At 56.6% G+C, this 19,432-nt stretch overlaps 1 protein-coding gene across 12 annotated transcripts in view; it reads right to left on the bottom strand.

Annotated features, from left to right (window-relative positions):
* Positions 1-19,432, bottom strand: part of CNTFR (ciliary neurotrophic factor receptor) — a 176,848-nt gene that overhangs the window by 35,790 nt on the left and 121,626 nt on the right. For all 12 annotated transcript variants that reach the window (XM_035309800.1, XM_035309811.1, XM_035309799.1 and 9 more), the window contains one exon: positions 15,395-15,625. In XM_035309800.1, coding sequence (XP_035165691.1) covers positions 15,395-15,625 — 231 coding nt within the window. The remainder of the gene's footprint in view (positions 1-15,394; positions 15,626-19,432) is intronic.

Genomic DNA, 19,432 nt, shown 5'->3' with positions numbered 1-19,432 from the left:
AGCATTGCAGCTCTGCTGCCTCTGATTCTCCTCCAAGTGACCCACAGGGTCCTGTTAGAGCTGCCGTTCCAGTGATTTTTATTTAAATCAATATCTTCCGTGTTATCCCTGAAGCGCTCGCTACCAATAACCTCTCTCCTCTCCCAGGATGACTTCAGCTGCTGTCAGATTTGCCTTGCTCTGCACAGGGCTATGGGCTCCTGATGCTTCTCTGCAGCTGCCCCTCTCCATCCATCCCCTGCTTTTGGAGGTTTTGCTGGGTATGGGGACACCATGGGGAAGGTGAGAGCTTCCCCAAGCACAACTGAAACATCTGAGGGTGAAGCTTTTTCCTTGCATCTTGGTGCAGCCGATGGCCTCGCCCTGACTGTGGTTACTGATCTCTGACCCCAAACAGCAATACAACTCCTCGGCCTGAGAGACCTACCTCTCCTCCAGCAGCACACCCCCAAGGGTTTTCAGCAAGCAGCAGGTTTTCTGTAGGATGTGTGGCTTTTGAACCACACCTCTGCAACCCTTGTCATTACTATTGGCACATGCTAGACCTGCATTTTTGGCTGTGCGATCACGTGTGCCCCTCCGAGGAGAGCAGAGGTTTGTCTGTCTGGCATTCCTCATCGCAGAGCATGGAAGGAGTCTGGGTCACTTGGTCACCCGAGTCAGCAGAAAGGAGCAGGGTAAATCCCCCCGAGCTGACGAGCTTCTGCTAAACACGCAGCGCTGGAGAAACATCCTGTTTTCCCGACATCTCTGAATTTACAAGAATAAATCCCGTTCTCGTTCATCTGAGCAAGTGATGCTGCTCTCCTATCAGAGCTGGAAGGTTTGGCAGCTCCCCGGTACGAGCATGCCTCAGTGAGACAGCCCCGGGGGGACAGTCCTGGGGCGGGGGAATCTGCTGGGAGAAACGACACACAGCCCTGGGTCCCCGGGACATGGTGCAAAGGCACGATGCTGGGCACAGCCCCCAGCTCCAGCCCCCCAGAGCCTGCAGCACCAGCTTCCCCCGGCGTGGTCAAAGCCAAAACCAACAGAGGAAAAAGCGAGGCATAAACCCGTCATCGACGTGGCACATCAGCACGTTATGGATTTCCCATGTCAAAATAATGGATCCAAACTCACACTGCCACCCGGCCTCCAGAAGGGCAGCGCCGCTCCTGCCCATAGATTATGTTTGATGAAACCGAGTTAGTAGCGTTTTTATCTGTCAATTAGGAACCATGAAACAGTTATTAAATAGAGTCAGAGCCCTCCTTGCTGCTCTCTTGGGCAGTGCAGGAGACACATAACAGCCTGTAATGAAGCATTAAGCAGCAGCAGTTTTGTTTCTGATAGGATTGGAAATGATAAGCCAGCGAGGCATGGCTGGACGGGGGGAGCGGGTCCCCGGCTGGATGGCCACATACCAGCAGCTGCTGTGGGGAACATCGAGACCAAAATTTTTCCCCACTGCCCCGAAAAGAAGTCTCGGTGGGACCGCTGCCTCGCTGTCTCTGCTTGCTCAGCCCAGGCACACTCTGCTTCTGGAGGCCACCAAATTAAGGGACGCTGTCACAGCCCTCTGGCACAAATGCAGTGCCCTGTGACATCCTTCAGGATGCCAGCACAGTCTGGGGACAAAGCCTTCTCCCAGGTTGGGCTGGGATGTAAATCTTGGCTGCTTACCTGCCCTCAGGGCTCGCTGCACAGAATGTGGCACAGGGCAAAGGCACAGCAGGGAGGGATATCCTGGGGAGGGCGGGTGCATTGTCCTAGCATGGGCTGAGGAAGGAGCAATGACAGGCAGGGTCAGAGATCGGTGGTCCTGGCACCAGGTGATGCATTCACCCCTCTCCTTCCCACCTCTCGTGTCTTGGGGCCCTGCCCTGCAGCTCTGCACCATGCCAGCCCCAGGGTGCCCAGGGGGGCATTTGCTCGCCCACCCACCTCCTGCCCAGCTCCTGCAGCACCCACTTGCAGCCCAGGGGACACCCCAAAGGGAATGGAGCAAGCTGTCCTCCCCACACCTTGCCGCAGGGAACGTCCCGGATCCAGCCACACCAAAGGGTTTCACACGCTGGGTGTCTGCGCTGCGCTTCGCTCGCTTCCAACAGAGGCACAACAGCAGCTTTGTGCTCCTGGTGATTTTAAGTGTAGGACCAAGTTTCCAGGGCTTTCCCTTTAGGAGCTCCCTTTGATTTCCATAAATCACGAATCTCTTCAAACAAGAATAAAACAATTGAAACCTTGAAACCAAGTACTTAATTCTCTAACTTCCTTATTCACCCAAAATTTTCAGCTGACTCCGACTTCTACAGCATGTTCCGAAGATGCCAGTGAACTACAAAACCCATTCATTCCCTCTTTCCCCCTGAGGGCAAAACCTTCAGGAATCCCTCCCCCAAAATTGACATTTCAGTGCAACGAGGGTGCCCACCAGCTCCTTATCAGCTTTCAGAGAGCAGAAGGAAAACGCATCAGGGTGAGTGATGCTGGCTTATTGCAAGCCAGCACCATCCACCGCTCTTTTCCCAGGGATCTCACAGAGTTTGGTGTCTGCAAGCTATTGAGGGACTCCCGGCCAAGCTGCATCACTGCACCTGAGTCTACAACCACAGCATCCCTGTGGCACGGTCTGCAACACCCGACCTCGAGGCTAAGCCCTCTCCTTTCCTTCCTGCCATGCAGAAATGACAGCAAGACCTCAGCCCCGCAGAGATCTGAGCTCGGGGAAAGGTAGCTATAGTAACACACCGCTCGGGGCTGCGAGGGAGAGATGGGCAGGTTTCAGCCGGGCAGCGGGAGGGATGTCGGTACCCTGCACCCCGCTCAAACACAGCCGGTGGCGTGCTGGGAGAGGGACATGCAGGGGACAGGATGCTGGGAGAGGGACATGGAGGGGACTGTGCTTTCCAGGTAAGGTGGGCTGTTGCACGAAGCCTCCCCCGTAACCCTCTGAGCTACTGGGAATGTGGCTACAAGCCCAGCACAGGGCTGTGCTTGGTACACACAGTGTGCTGGGGAAGGATGGATGCAGCAGGGGCAAGGGAAACACCGGTCCCTGCCTGTGGTGGGCACAGGGTGTGCAGTTTCCAGCTCCCTTCCCACCTCCACTGTGCCTGCGAGGTGGCCAGGAGGAAGGCCACGGTGTGTTGCTGGGTGTGGGCACAACATCAGGACGGGAGGTAAGGAGCGACCCACGTGGCTGTCCCATCTTTAGTGCAGGGAGGATGCAAAATGAGGGACAAATGCAGCTCAGCATCCTTACCAAGCACTTCCCTCCCCCAGGTGACTGGGGGCCTTGGCCTTTGCAGTCCTGCAGCAGGAGGATGCTGCCCTCGCTGCACTTCTCCAGCAGATCCCTCGGGGATCAGCCTCTTTCAGAAAGCAGCCAAGTGGCAAAACCACGCCAGAGCCCCCCAGCAGCACCTCAGAGGGATGCAGCCTGGGTTCCTCAGTCCCAGACTGAGATCCCCGGCTGGCAGGAGGGGCAGCAGCCAGGCCAGCACTTCCCTGCCTGCTGCGTACCCCAGGGGGGGCTCCTTGGGGTGGGGGGAAGGCAGCCAAGCCCCCCTCCATGCACCTCCCTGGCCTTGCTGAAATTTGCCTGAGAACAAACTCTCAGGGATTAGCGGTGGCCACATCCTGGTGAGAACAATATTAAGGGATTATGAGATTAGAAATACCATTTATGCCGAGAGGAATAACTCTAATTCTTATCTGATTGTCTACAGATGTCAGCAATCAAAGCGCCTCTTTCATGCAAAGCAGGGAGCGCTGCAGAGAAGGAGGTGACCGGGGCTCAGCCCCCTCCCGGCCAGAGCAGAGCCAGCTCCTGCTGCCAATGCTACACCCGCATCGCCTGCCTGCAGATTTCGTTTCCTTCCAGGGGAAAAGATGCTCGGCAGCAGGCTGCATCTGCCTCCTCTCATGTCCCCGCCACCCTGCCCACCCTGTGCAAGCTGCTGGGGCAGTGAGACGACCACAAGCAATGCCAGCCTGGTCCCCTCACGTCCCCAGCTAAATCAGGGGCCATCCCGATTCAATTTGCTGCCCTGGACTAAATCCTTCTGCCTTGGGCTGCATCCCCCTGCACCACCTCCACTGCTTTGCACAAGGATGTGGCACTGCAGGGTGCACGGCTTCCTTTGGGTAACGCGTGGCTCTTCTCCCTCCTGGAGGGGCCAGAGGGCTTGACGAAGAGGCAAATAACCCCAGTCTCACCCTACACCTTCGTGATGCCTCCCTGCACCCCCAGGGCCTGCCTGAGACCAAGCTGGGGTGCTGTGAGTGCCAGGGCTCGAAGCAGTGCCAGGCTCGCCGAGCACTTTGTGCCACCCAGATCCCATCTGGGAGGGCGGCAGCTCCTCCTGGGGGGCTGGGAGGCTGTGCCCAGCCGTTCCGGGAGGTAAGTGCATCTGGGCACGCTGTGCCAAGCTCCTGTCTGCACGCAGGAGGCAGAGCTTCGCGGGGAGCCGCTCCCAGCTTCCTCCCAGTGCCGTCTGACGGCACGTTATCTCCGTCCAGCTCCTCATCTAAAGCTCTCTGTCAGCTCCTCCTTCGGAGAGGCACCCGCTCTCTCAGAGGACACCGCTCACCCAGGGCATCGTCTCGGCCCCATCCCACGCCGGGGAGGGCAGCAGCCTCCACACATCCCAAAACCCAGCTCTGCACCACCAAACCCCAGAGTCACATTATCGGGGCACCGATGAGAGGAACGGCGGCCGTGAGGCTAAATCTGCACGACAGGGACAGGCAGCTTCCTTAACTCACAGGCTTGGAGGCCACGGGAGAAAATGAGTTCATCTCACCTGACCTCCTGGGTTGCACAGGCCATTACATCCCACCGTTACCCCTCCGCCGAGCCCAATAACTCGTCTTTGACTGAGACATCTTTCAGAGAGGCAGCCAGCCTTGCTCTGCAGATAACAAGCAGCAGAGGAGCCACCACTGCTTTTGGCAGTTTGTTCCGATGCTTAATCATTTTTTCTATTAAAAATATGAGCTTCATTTCTAATTTGAACGTGGCTGCGCTCAGCTTCCAGTCATTGGCTCTCGTTATGGCTTTGCTTGCTAGTTTAGCACCCAGTGTCTTCTCCGGTTGGAGGCAATTACCAGCCGGAGTCAGGGCTTGTTTCCAGCTCCTTCTGAAGCCACTGAGCAGACTATTTTCAGTCTTCCTCCTTATGGTAGTTCCCCCTGCTCCCTCTGCATCTTTCTGCACTTCCTCTCGTTTTCCAAGGTCCTTCTCAAATTACTCACCCCATAACAGATTAGAATGGGATAAAATAGTTCAGTCGGAAGGGACCTTCAAAGATCATCTAGTGTGACTGCAAACGACTGCAATAATGTTCTGGATCTGATCTGCAATGAGGTAAAATAGCCTCCCCCTTGGACATATGCAGAGTTCAGTAGAGCTGGCTCAGCCTTGGCTCCAAATGCAGCCCCAGACCGGTCTTTCTGCCCAATCTGTCCCAGGGCAAGCCCACGGTTTGGGCTGCATCCACCCTAGCACTCTCACAGAGGAGGTATCTTCCTTGCCCTATGCAGGTTTGCTTTTTTCCCTTCAAAGTAAGCCCTGGGGTGCGTGGCAGCACCATCCTCCCAAGCCCTTCAGCCTGGGAAGCTGCTCTGCTTGCCCCTGAAGCCCAGGCATCAGGAGGTGGGGAGGCAAGGGAAGGGAAAGCAGTGAAGTTACACCTGCACAGACTACGTATCACAGCAGCTTATGGGACTTTTAATGCCTGTGAAGAAGCCCACAAATCACACCCACAAATGCTGCCTTTTCAGACAAAAAAGCAAGCGCTGCTTCCCTTCCCATGACCCTGGAGGTGATGGGACTGTTGGTGTGCAAGCACGGCATGTCTGGTTTGCAAACGTGGCCGTGTGTCTTCCCTGGTACTTGCAGCAAGGAGCAGCCCCGTGCTCTTGCACAGTCCCCTCTAACCCAAACCAGCCGTGCTTTCCCACTTGCTTCACATTAATGTGAATAGCGGTGGGGGTCATGGGACCCGCTACCTCCCTTCTCCATGAAGTGTGCAGGGACCTGATCTGGGGCTCAATTTCACCATTTATGTCCGATGCAGCAGGTCAGCGGCTGGGACAGAAGATCCTCCCTCCCCAGGTTTGCGGTTCTGTCTCCCTGCTGCAGACACAGAACAAACAACACAAGGCAGTTCACCCCACTTCGGTGCCTCTTTTCCCAGCAGGGGATCCCCCTTTCTGCCAGCACACTGCATTTTCCTTGGGGAAAAAAGCTGGGGTGGTGCAGGGGGGATGAAATGTGGAGCAGATTCCTGCAGTGTGCACCCTGCCCCAGTGCGCTCTGCTCGCTGCAGGTGCTCGCCTTGGGCAGGCTGGGGAGCCCCCTGGGGGGCTGTGCTCCAGTGCAAAGCTGGAGGAAACCCCACGCACCTGTGCCCGGGCTGTTTGTGTTGGAGCCCGTGCAGGCTGGAGCTGCAGATGATTTGGAGACCTGCCTCTGTGCGAGAGCAGCAGATCAGCAGCTGTGCTGAGAGCCCCGGTGGGCTCCCTCCTGCAGGGAGCCAGGCCAGCACGAACACCACCCACACACTCGATAGTGCCTTGAAAGGGGGCCACCCCCTGCCCTTGGGACCCTCGTGCCGCCCTGCCCGTGAGCCAGAGGCCACCCCTCACAGGGCTTCTTGCAGCTGTGCCAGTGCTGGTGCTGTGCAGAGCATCCCGTGGAAAGGTGACAGCGGGCTTTGCTGGGTGATTGCACCTGGATGGAAACTTGGGGAAGTCAGGGCTGGAGGGGTGAGTGGCTGGCACCTGAACACAAGGTGGAGGCGAATCCTGCACTGGAGGCAAGCACATTCCCATGGGCATTGCACACAGCTGAGCTGGAGCATCATGGCCACGTGCAGACACGCATTCTAGGACACACGGGACACTGCCAGCCTTCCTGAAGGGTGCCCCGAGACCCACAACAGCACTGCCCAATCTGCTCTGATGGACATCACCACCTCGCCCTGTCCTCACTCCCAGGAGCTGTGCCTGGTGCTGTGCACACATGGGATGCTGTGTGCTTTTGCACCGGCTGGAGCAAGGAAAATAGGCAGGGTCAGGAGCGCTCCACCAAGGCAGCCTGACACGAGCTGCAACTTCAGCTGCAGCGAGCAAGACTGCACCAAGGGCTCAGCTCAGGCTCCTCGCAGTTTCCTGGCACAGACCTGTGTTGGTGGCACAGCTGAACAATCTCCTGGCCTTTGGAGACAGCCAGCAGCACCCCCCTCCTCTCTCTACACACCTGAGCTCATCTGTGTAAACCAAGCTTCCCCCACGGACCTGACTACCGTCCAGCCCTGGTTTTGTGGTCCCTTTGTCCCCCGTACCTCTGGGATGGGACTAACGGCCCCTGAACCACCGGCTGTCAGGCTGCCAATCTGGTACCCCGTGTGCCAGAGGGGAGAGGGACAAACAGCACGATGCTATCCACATCCCGCGCTCAGCAGGCTGTGCACAGCTCCCGTCGGTGCAGAGGAGACCATTCTGGAGAGAAAACAAGCAGCCGTCACCCCAGGGACAGTATCATAAACCATTTTAATAAGGCATTCTGCTCCCCCCACCCGCACCGTCCCAACTCAAGCAAACACTGTCTTGTTTAGTTGGCAGCAAGCGATAAAGACCCCCAGGGAACAGAGGAGGGGGAGAAAAGGGACATCTGTTTAGAGCATTTCTACTGCGTGGCTCTCCCAGGCTATTTCTATCTCTTCTTGTCAAAATTTATCAACTGCGTAATTGTTTAAACAGCATTAAAGTGCTTGGAGCAAGAGCAACTGGAAATTGTCCTGCAGTTGCCTCTGGTACCGATGCTGACAGCTCGGGGGGGGATTGGGAGAGAAGGGGTCCATCGGGCATGGGAACCCTCTGACTCCTTTTCCTGGGGGGAGACACCACCCCGTCTTGCTAGCGGGAGGAAAATAATCTCACTTTACTCTCTTCTCTGCTTTCCGGACCCAAGACTCTCTTCCCTCTCCTCTCCTCCCCTCCCTGACCACACGGACCTGCTGTTAGCACACATTTAGTCTTTTAAATTATTTACAGCAGACTCACCAGCTCGGGAAACCATAGCTAATGACAATGTCTTTCACGCTGAAGTACACTGGGTGCTGCCTGCACCTGCCCTGAGCCCCTGCGGGGTCTCGGCTGGGACCTCTCTGTGTGCCCGGGGCCCCACCTGGGTTCCCAGCTGCCACCGGCAAATTTGGAGAGGGATGGAGAAACACTGGGAGTTGGGAAAAATGAGGATTTACTGTCACCTTTCCTACTTTGGGTATGGTTCGGTAGCATGGTTATCCCCTCTCCTACCAAGCAGGAGGGATGGGGCTGTGGGGAAGGCAGAGGGTCCCCACCACGGGGTCTTTGTGCCTCTGGGGACATCCCCTGGTGGATGCCCACCTCCAGCTGGGCCTGTGCTGCCATACCCCATGGCTGTGGGGACAGGAGGTGGCTGTGCCCCTGTCCCTCCCCTCCATCAGCACCCAGAGCCGGGGACCCACCGCGGGCAGGAGGCAGGAAGCTTGCACTAAATATTTTGACAAGGGGCACTTAGGAGCAGCCGAGATTAAATCCTTCCCGGCACAGAGTCCAGCATAAGCAGAGCCTTGTGCCTCAAATGTATGCCCTCCCCCCCCCCCAGCACGTATGTCTCCAGCCCACAGCCGCTGTCCCCTGGCCACGGCGTTGGGATGCTTCGGTCCCACCGCACTGCGTGTCCCTAATTCCTGGCACAGGGGAGCAGGGGCTGTGGGAAGCTGTTTAGACTGGCCTTGGGCTTTGTTAATTACTAGGCTGTTTTTGTCATCTTAACAAGGATAAACAAACCTCGGAAGAGACGAGGAGGCTGCACTTCCATCCTTCCTACACGGGATGATGGCACACTGAGACCACGCTGCGTGCAGCCTTCGGTGCTCGTGCCATGAGGACAGGGCGGGTGTCCCTGCACGCTGCTGAGCCCCGGAGCCCTTCCACATCTTCTCCTCCCACCCCATTCCAGGAGAAAGGGGTGCTGGGGGGTGACAAGCAGGTTGGGAGCAGAAATGGGCAGAGAAATATCCAAAGCCAGTCTCTGGACTCCAGCAGCATGACACAGCGCTACGAGGTCCCAGGAGAAGCGCCGTCTTCTCGCTGCCCTCATGCCACGGGCTGCTCCTGCCATGACTCCGGCTGAGGGCGCAGCTCTCCAGGGCAGCCAGCCGGCCATGAGCTCATCGGTCACTGCAGTCCAAGCACGGGGCCAGGTCCCTCCAGGCCCCGGGGACACACCGGCCCCAGCACCTCCCGGCTGTGCTCTGCCCCGGGGCGCTGCGAGCCCGCGCACCGACACCTAATAAATGCCACGTGCCGCTCCGCTCGTGCCGAGCCCCACCGCCCCCAGCTCCCCCATGTGCGCAGGGGGGCCGCAAGGATGGGAGGGGGGATATTTTTATTGTTTCTGACACCGGCTGCCCCAGATTATCATATTTTACGCGGCGAGCCAAGGAAGCATCACTCTGCTATGCTGCAGCTGGGCAGGCTGCCGAGCCCGGCGAGGGGAAGGACGGGAGGAAGGCAGCGGGGTGCGGGTGCGTGCACGCCTGGGTGCGAGCGTGCAAGCGTGCGTGTGCGTGCGCCCACGGCCAGCAGGCACGGCTTCACCCAGCCTCTCCCGCGGGGCCACGGCAGAGAGGTTGCCCGCTGCCTTCAAACGTGTTTGTTTTTCTACTCCGGCTCCTAATTCGATTAGGACTAATTGCATTTGGGAGCGTGGTTGGGCTTTTTGGTGTTGTTTTCTTTTCTTTTTTTTTTTTTTTTTTTTTTTTGGCCTGCTCCTTAAAAAGCTGGGATGGCAATTTGCATATCATTACCCAGCATGCCTCTCCAGCTCCCAGCCGGGCCAAGACCCGAAATCAGGGCACGGGCAGCAGAGTTCATCCGCTGCGTTTCCCTAGCTGCAAACAAACCTCGGCGTGGCAAGGCGGCGTGCAGAGAGCCGGCATGACCCATGAAATAAAGCCGGATTTCAATCAACGAGACACTCCTGCAACTCGGTCAACCCTGCCTGATGGTCCCTTGCCCAGGGCTCTCTGGGGATCTGTGGGTGATGCTTTCCCGTGAGGACCCCCAGGGCCACTCCACTTGTGCATCCCTCCAGTGCCACAGGCACCTGGGGAAAAATCCACAGCAGTAAACCTGACAACTTCTGGGTGCACCTCCTGATGCTGGAACATCAGCAGCCACACGCTTTAATTTATTAGCACCATCCCCAGCATGGTTTTGGTCCAGGCTCGTGTATTTCTGCCCCAAGTGCTCCCTGGGCACAGCTGAGAGGGTGACTTTGCACAGGGCTGTCCCCAAGGGGCAGAAGGGATGCGGGTGGCTGGTTTGGAGGGTGAGAGGGATGGATCCTAGGGGAGAGTGCTGCTGCTGCCAGCTGGCCCCGGTGCCCGGGAACAGCCGCCATCATGTTTAACTTGCTGCTCTCGAAATAGCCTCAGTTTACATGGCCGCGGGAAAGGATTGGCTAAGTTCATGGGGGAAAAATCCATCAGAAAGGTTTTAGAAAAAACAATCCCTGCGTCACAGATTGCTGGACGCGAGCAAGAAAGTCTCTGCACACGCTTAGCCCAGGCCCACTCTGTGCCTTCAGCATCCCCACCAGCAGCAGGAGCGATGGGGGAGCCTGTGGATGCGCTGCTGCTGGGCACATGCACCCTCACCGCCGGCTGCTGGGGCAGCCCAACGTCTGTCCTTCCCAATCAGCGTGGGAGCATTGCCCACGTGCAATTTTTCACACCAAATCAACCCAAGGAGGACTCCAGACAGACAGCCGCCTCGCATCACGGGATGCTCACACCTGCCTGGTGCTCTGGCCCGCAGCTGGCGGGGGAGCTGGAGCTGAATGTCTTAAATTGTGAGCTTGTTACCTTCTTTGTTTCTTCAGTTTGGATGGGTGAAAAAGAAAAAAAAAAAAAAAAAGAGGTTATAAAAAAAAAAAAAAAAAAAGATGCGAACTGCAGTCCAACCCTCCGGTCGCAGCTGGAGCCCAGCTGGGAGGAAAGGGACTTCTAAGGCAGGGAGAAGGGAGGCTCTGATTATTTATTAGTGGCCGATGTTTGATCGCTTGCTAATCAGGCCAGAGAACACACTCGGGCTCTCCCGGCCTCCCTACTCACATGTGGTTCCTGTTGCTTTGCCCCTTCCCCCTCTTGCCCCCCCTCTGGTTTTGCTTTGTTTGTTTTTCTGTTAATTTGGTTGTTTTTCCATGTCGTTTTCCGTCAAACCGCATGTTTTTTCCCTTTCTCTCGCCAGCCACGGCAGTGACAGACATGGGAGGGAGGAGGCCAGCCCGGACCCTGCTCGCCCGCTGCCAGCCCACCTCCCACCACCGTGGGCAGCATTTATGGTGGCACCTGGCCGTGCATCCCCATCCCACGGCCACCCTGCCGCCTGCATCCCAACTTGCATCCCTGCCACCGGGGATTTGGCCGCGATGGGGCGAGCAGCACGGCCGGCAGCGCCCAGGCATCCCGGCACAGGGCAGAGGGGCAAGAGGAGAGGTGCAAATGCCAGGAGGTGGGTGGGCGGAAGATGAAGATAAGCAGGTTAGAAAGGGATGGGAGGATGGGAGCGGAAGGACGGACGCCCGCCCGGCTGGCTGCCTCCCTCCCCTGCTTGCACACAAGGCCTCCCCGCTCCCATGTGCGCTCTCCGGCTTCTGGCAGCCTCTCCGCCGCGCGTTTCCACTCCTCTCTGGCCCATTAGCAGTATTTTTATAACATTCTGTAATGCACGGAGCCGTGTGCCAAACCTCAAGAGCACATTATTTCCCAACGTCTTTGTTACATCCATCCCCAGGCCCTCGGGCCGCGCGTTTCCAAACGCCGAGCTGCGGCGCTGGGGGCAGCCGGGAGCCCAGTGCCCGGAGCTCAGCCCAGGCATGCAAAACCCCCAGCCCCGTCTCCTGCTGCTTCTGGCCACGCTGGGACAGCCCCCGTGCCCCCGGCTATGGGGTGGACAACCCATTGGAGATATGTATGGTGCATTCTGGTTGCCCTCCTATGGCTCACCCCATGCTCAGCTGCTCACCTAAGGGCAGGTTTCAGAGCAAGGCACGGCTGCTCGAAGCCCTCTGGAACCGACTGCCCTGCAGAAGTGTCCCCGGGCATTTTGTGCCAGCATGCTTTGCACACAGGAGATGGGTGACCCAGGGACAAGTATGTCTGTGGGCTCTTCCTCCTCTCCCAGGTGGTCTCTCCAACCCCCAGCCATCCCATCCCTGGATGCACGCTGTCCCCACTGCTGTGTCCCCATCTCTGCAGGGGATGGGACAGCACGGCTACCCGTGGCTATGCACACTCCCCTGGGTGCTGCTGAGCTCCTGGTCACATCCCCCATGATTTGGACCTGGACATCAAAACCTCCCCAGAGGACCATCTGAGCCCCTCATGTCGTTCTGCCTGCCTGCTGAAGCGCATCCACGAGCCACCTTCACATGTTGTGTGCCTTTTGCCCCATTGTTCTGCATCCCAGCCTTTCCAGCGTGAAACCCCCACCCCGGAAACCCCACGGTCACCCCACAGCCACCAGCACATCCCACCCAGGCTCCCTCCTCCTGGGCCAGAGCCACTGTGGAAAACACATAGCAGAGCGGTCTGAACCTCATGCCGGAGCTCCCCCATCCCTCCCAGCAGCTCCCCTTTCAGCACAATCTGATCCCCTTTAGCCATTTCCTAAGCCCTGTTCCAACTCCCATACTAATCCACATTTTCTCTGGTTTAACTCATAATTTCCCATGTGGCATCATAGCAAATACTTCACTGAAGTCAAGACAGATTACATCGACCACATTTCTGGACCTAGAAAATCAGTTCCCTTATCAAAGAGAGCTATCAGGTTAATCTGGTGTGATATATCGCTGGCAAGCTCCCGTTATATTTTCTCCCATTTTCCATTTGTCTCCACATCTTTAATTGTTCTTTCTTCTGAGAGCACAGCGGGGCGCAGTGGGGTCAGGCTGTCTGACCGGGATTTTTCCTTTTCTCAAGCACAGGAGGCACGCTGCCTCTCCCCATGTTCCTGGGTACCACCAGTGTCCCCTCAGTCGCTAACGAGCCTGGCTGATGAACTAAGATCTCCTTGCCTGGGGATGAGGTGGACTTCAGCACAGCCTTTTCTTTGAGTTTGCTTGCACGGCAGAGGGCCACCTTCAGGTTTTATCCTCCTCTATCTCCCCCAGTATCACCAGTTAGACCTGGAAGGGCTCATGCAGAACTGGGGGGCTGCCTCCGTTACATTTCATCTCCCCTCCAGCCTGGCTGCACAGCTCAGCTTTCTCTCCTTGCTTTCTCTTTATGCATACAGCTAACCCTGCTGGAGTTTCCTCTGTAAGGTCTCCCTCAGCTTGACTCCTGGCAGTTCTCCCTTCATCCCTGCGCTCTCTGAACCCCAATTCAGAGCTAGATTTGCTAGCTGACACCTCTCCCGCTCCTCCTTGGCTCTCCAATGGCTCCTTGTGATTGTCTGCCCCTGTCCCCCCCACTCCCTGCCTCGCCCAGGGTGCACACTCCAGGTAGTGCTTTTATTTAGCGAGACCTCTTTGCACACAGCCCCCAGCCTTTCCGTCTTCTCATTTTGCTTTGCCCTGCTGAGATAAGAAAGTGCAGCCACAGGCCTGTTTTCACTTAACTTCCTGCCCAATTTAAGTGAAACAAGCCCAAGATCCTCAAACCACAGGTTCTCCTCTGCAGCCTTCGTGTGCGCTCACCCTGCTCGCCCGTGCCCAGCCGAACACGGCAAACATCCCCACTGCCACCCGCTGCCACTGGGTGCTGCAAACCTGCCACCAGGGATGCTCCCAGACCTGCTCCTCCACAGCATCCCGCTCACCTCGGGGCATCGACCACCCCCGGAGAGGCAGGGAAGTGCGGGGGCCAGGGACAGCAGCAGTGCTGCGAAAAGAAGCCTCGCACAGAACATTAAATTAAAATCCAGGCAATTAAATTAATTACCGCTAAAAGCATCTCACCTGATTAGTTCCTTGCATAATTAATTGCATTATCTACACCGGGCACTCGCTTATTTATTTATTGCTTGCAGCCCCCGTGGTGTCCGAGTGTGCCCCTTGGCTGCTCAGTGCCCGGTGGGGCTGGGAGCAGGCACCGGCCAGGAACACGCAGGGGTAGGAAACAGCGGGATTTTGGCTATAACACCGAGCAATTCCCACGGGTCCTCGAGCGGACTGACAGGGATTACTCTAAGTGAGGTGTTTAGCAGAGGCAAGAGCCATCACAAAGTCACGGCGATGCCACAGCGGCAGAGGAGATGGCTGGAGACCATAGACCCCCCCCCTTCCCCTTGTGTCCTCCAGATCTGGGCTGCAGCCCCTGCTCATTTTGCAGGGTGTTGGCAGTCATGGCCAGCCCTGCCCCTGGGTTCTGAACACCTCCTCACCCCAACAACACAGCCAAGGGGTCCCTGACCACACGCTTGCCAGCCACACACCATTCATTGCCATGCTCCCAGCCCTGCTACCTTCGTCCTCCTGCCCTAGGCAGCTAACTCCACCCTCGCCTACTTTTCTCCTCAAGCTCCAGCTTTGTCCAGCACCTCTTCCCCTTGGCCCACATGCCAGCATCCCTCCCAGCAGAATCTAGTACCACGAGATTGATGCCCTGCAGCGTCACAGGCTTACACAGCCCCTCTGCCTGATCCCCCTATGATAGAAATGCTCCTGCAAGGTGCTGAAGGTGAGACAGGGAGCAGAGAAATGGGGACCTGGCGACGGCCTGCACATCCCTGGGGGGCTCCTGGCTGGTGCCTCGCAGCATCCTCCGTGGCAGCCCCAGCTGGTGCTGCTGGCACCCCCGGCTCTCAGTTACAAACTCAAAACCCACAGTTGCTCTCAGCTGTACAAACACAGCAGCCCACGAAACACACAGCTGCTATCAGCTATCAGGGTGGTGTGAAATATAGCACAGCTCTTATCTCCCACGACGAGACCTGTGAATCAGCACATCTCTCACTTAAGATAAGCAAAATCCTGTGAAACGTGCAGCTGGCCTCCACCGCAGCCGCGCACGGGCTCTCCTGCAAGCACACAGCAGCCTCCACCACTTTTTGGCTGTTCCTCTGATAAAAACGCACTGCAGTAACCACGGCCAGCGCCCTTCCTCCCTGGCTGCCCTGCAAAAGGGCTCAGCCCTGACCCTTTCTACTTGCCCCTCCTGCTGCACCATGGTCTGGCTGGAGAAGCAACATCCCTTCCCAAATCGTTCCAGGGGCATCGTTACCAGCTTTGACTCAAAGTTTGGGGCAGAAGGGGATTCAAACATCACGGGCAGCTTGCTCTGGCTTAAGAGACAGCATGACTCTGTCCCCCCACCCCCATAGTGTCACACAGCAGGGTACTCACTTCCCACCCTCAGGTAGGTCTGGTACTTGAGGTGCCAGGAGGAGCCCTCGTAGCAGGAGTACTGGCCGCTCTGCGTCAGGTCCACGTTCTTCAGGATCAGGTAGGAGCCGTTCAGGTGGGAGTCGTCGATGTCGGTGCCGTTGGCCGTCCAGGTCACGGCCGCGTCCCAGTCCATGGAGCCGCACTTCATGGTCACGTCTGCGCCTACGCGCTCGTACTGGATGTGGCTGTCTGTGGAGGAGGGAGAAGAGAAAAGCAGGTGAGCTTGGACCCCAGGGCTGCCTTGGAAATAGGACAGACACAATGGTCAGGGAAGTCCATGTTCTCCTGACCCTGACAATGGTTTATTGTGACCTTAGACCAGATCACGGACCACATCTATCGCATAGGATGCTCTCCCCTGGCCTTTACCTTGCAGGAGACACACCAGGGCCACACGTATGGCTCACCAGCCAAATGCCCCACGGCACAGCCCGCTGCTCATGCCACCGAGTCATTGCCACTCCTACATCCACAGGGCTTGCTGCAGGAGGCAAATGAAACACACACATCACAAATTCCCGGGGGAGAGGGGTGACAGAGCCCCAGGACCTGCTACCAGCCAACCTGTGTTATTTACTAGCGGAGGTGGGAAGTGGGCAGCTGCCCTTGCAGCTCCCTGCCTAGGAAATGAGGTGGGAGGATCGCAGCCTACCTGGGTCACACTTCGGAAAGGGGCAGCTGCTTGGCGCAGGCTATGCTGTTTATCTCCCTGCTTGGTTTTTCTTCTCTCACTAAAATAACATGATGCCTTGCTGAGCTGTTTGATTTAGCATCTCGCGAGTGGGGCAGTACAGCTCATTGGGCACCAGCTGCCTAATTGAATTTTCTCAGGTTTCTGGACAGGAGTTCGAGCTGACATTCATTAATGATGCTTGGCAATTGAATCTTTCCCGTGTTGCTACACGGGCTGTGCTGAGCTGCGTGCGGCAAGAATAAAACCGTACGTGTGTGTGCATGATGCGGGGTGAAGCAGGACAGGGCGTGAGCAGGGGGCAAGCATCTCCTTCAAGGCTTCATCAAGCCTTTGTGCACCGGCAAGGGGCGTTTGATCCTCAAAACACTCCCAGGTTTCAAAAATGCTGTTGACAAGGTGCCTCATTAAAGGCTTCCAAGGAAACCAAGCAGCCCTGAAAAACAAGGAGAGTCCTCGCAGGGATTTATAGCAGCTAAAGGTCGGGGGACCAAAGGTGAGGAGAGGCGGTCAGGCTTGGCACAGGAAGACGTCACCAGTGAGGTCTGACAGAGATCAGAGCTGGGCCAGAGCTGCCCAGCATGCTGTAACTCACGTGGAAGAGGGGGGCATGGCAGTGAGAGGAGGCAGCCGAGGCTGTTAGAGCAGCAAAATTAAAGCCGAGGGCAAACGTGTTACAGAAGGGTGTCACGGTACAGACCAGCTTTGTACCAATAAACACACAGGGATGCATGGGGTGAGGAAGGGCTTGTTTGCCTTGCTGTCCCCACAGTCACGGCTCCAAATTAGCTGCAGCCTCCATGGAAACACGTCTTGGAGTGTCACACTCAATTCCCTGAAAACATCCGCTCAGTGGCAATCAAAAATGCAAACCCAATGATAGGAATTATTAAGCAAGGGCTTGAGAACAAAACAGAAAGTGCTGGACCCTAGAAGCTGCCCACAACGCTATGCCCGTGTCATTCAGAGCACAGTTCAGCTGAAAAACCAGCAGAGGAAGGAATCGTGGAAGAGCAAAGGTCAGAAACAGCCCCTGTGTAAGGGGCAGACTCAACCTCTTCACCCCCACAAAGAGACAAGTAGTTGCAGACCTAGATAGCACCTAAATAGACACCTAAATAACACTGAATGACATGGAGAGGGTGAATAGAGAAGGACTGCTTCCTCCTTCTCCTAAGAAAATAATTAGGGGGCAGCAAATGAAAACAAGGAAAAGAAAGTGCTTCTTTTGCACAACATGTAATGACATGACATAAACCCACATCCTTCAGTTGCTGCGAATGTCTGAGGTTTGGTGAAAAGAGTGATTAAACAAATCCATCACAGAAGACTCCCACCAGGGTGGTAAAACACCGAGCTGCCCCTGCAAGCCAACAGTGGGGAGAGATAGGACAAGCATCCCTGTGCCCATCCTGCTCTTTTTTCTCTCTCTAGATACCAGCTCCTGGGTCCTGCTGGGAGCTGGGACCAAGGGCTACACCGTGTGGTGTGAGCCAGCCACGCCGGCACCTTACATCAAAGTCCACAGCCTGAGCCCATCCGCAAAGGAGAGTGCCATGGGATAAAGCTGGCGCTGGGGGATTCCTCCTGCAGACCCCCAGCAAGCAGCTGCACGTCAGGATACTTCTGGTAGGGGAACGGTATCTTTGGGGATGCTGTCCTTGCTGGGAAGGGGATGCTGAGAACAGCAGGGGAAATGGGCTGTAGGTAGTAAGATGCTGGTGAGACGTCCCAGGATCATCTCAGACACTGGCTGAAAGTGTTTTGAGTGCCTTAAAAGAGCTTACAGCATCCAGTGACAGGCAGAAGGAAGGAAGAACATCCCAGCTGAGGAGCCTGTGAGGAGGGGTAGCTGGATTGGGTCCAGATAAATGGGCAGATTGGTGGAAGTGTGGAAGATGGATGAGTGGAGAGATGAACGAGCGTGTGTGTCTGCAGACAGATGGATAGCTGGCTGGCTGGGCACAGCTGGGACGGGGGGAAGTGTGTGAAGAAGAAAGGATGGATGACTGTGCAAGTGGATGGATGGATGAGTGTATGTGAGGATGCAGAGCAACGTAAGAGGGTGGAGGTCTAAGCATACAAGCAGCAGGCTGTGTATGCGGATGGAGGGACGGATGGGCAGATGGATGGAGGGATGGATGGGTGGGTGGGTGTGTGGAGGGAGGCAGGGAAGGATCAATGAATGGCAGCAGGGGAGGGGGGACTGTTGGCTGTTCAAATGGCTGGGCAGATGGATGGATTGACAGATGACTAGGCAGATGGGCAGATGGATCCATATAGATAACAGACCTAAAGCATGAATCCCAGCATCTTGCTCCAGTTCTCCTCTAATTTCTTCCTTTGCATAAGGTAAAAAGATTTTTCCCTGCCCTTTCCTGCTGGTTCCTGCAAGGCCATTGACCCTCACACCTGCTGGGCAGAGACCGTGGAGACGCAGCATCACCCAGCATTGCATGGAGAAATGCTCGCTGCAGCGATGCAGGGAAGGATTGGGCCAGGGGAAAGCTCTGGGGTGCCCAGCTCTGCTTCTCAGGACTGCAGCTGAGGGCTTGCCTGTAGCTGGGAACAGCAGTGGGATGGGGGAAAAGGCACCTTGAATTATTTTCTGTTGGTCCTCAAACACAGCACAAACACGCTGGCACGCATCCAGAAGGACAGAGGGAGCCATTCCTGGAAGACGGGTCTTTGAAAGCAATAGTCTTTCCCAGGGCAATGACTTAAGGCTCCTGACAAAGGAGAAACCCAAAGCACAGTGTTGGAGCAGGCGTTTCCCCCAGACGGGTTTAATGACCTCCCTGGGGCTGAGCCAGGTCCCCACGTCACATCCAGCCACATCAATGCATGGCACCCCGCTGGCCTCCCCGTGTCACCTCCCTTTGCCTGTCCTGAGCTGCAGATACCAGCAGTGCTTTTGGGTGGGGACAGGTGAGGGCAACTAGAGCCTTTCCCATGGAAATGCATTTTAATGCTTCCCAAATCCAGCCTGCCCAGCTGGAGCTCCTCAGCTGAAACTTTCTCCTCGTTTCCCTTCTTAATGATTCTTGACCTGCAGAGGGACTGAAAGGGCAGCACTGCCGAAGCCTCTGCAGCTCCCCCCTTCCCCCCCAGCACCCCGGTGGGGCTCCTCGTGCCAGGGTCCAGCCCCTTGCAAGCACTCCTGGGGGCCAAAACCATCCCAGTAATTTGCAGTGGAAGAACTGCTCCCACCCATGGGACTCTACCCAAACACATCATGGGGCTGCAGCCAGTGTGAGCGCAGAGTGAGCAAAAGGAAGGCACCAAAGCATTTTTGGGGAATGGAC

This window comes from Oxyura jamaicensis, chromosome Z (genome assembly GCF_011077185.1).
Source record: "Oxyura jamaicensis isolate SHBP4307 breed ruddy duck chromosome Z, BPBGC_Ojam_1.0, whole genome shotgun sequence".
Classification (NCBI taxonomy): domain Eukaryota; kingdom Metazoa; phylum Chordata; class Aves; order Anseriformes; family Anatidae; genus Oxyura; species Oxyura jamaicensis.
The sequence above is the reverse complement of the archived record's forward strand: the minus strand, read 5'-3'. Positions and strand labels throughout refer to the sequence as shown.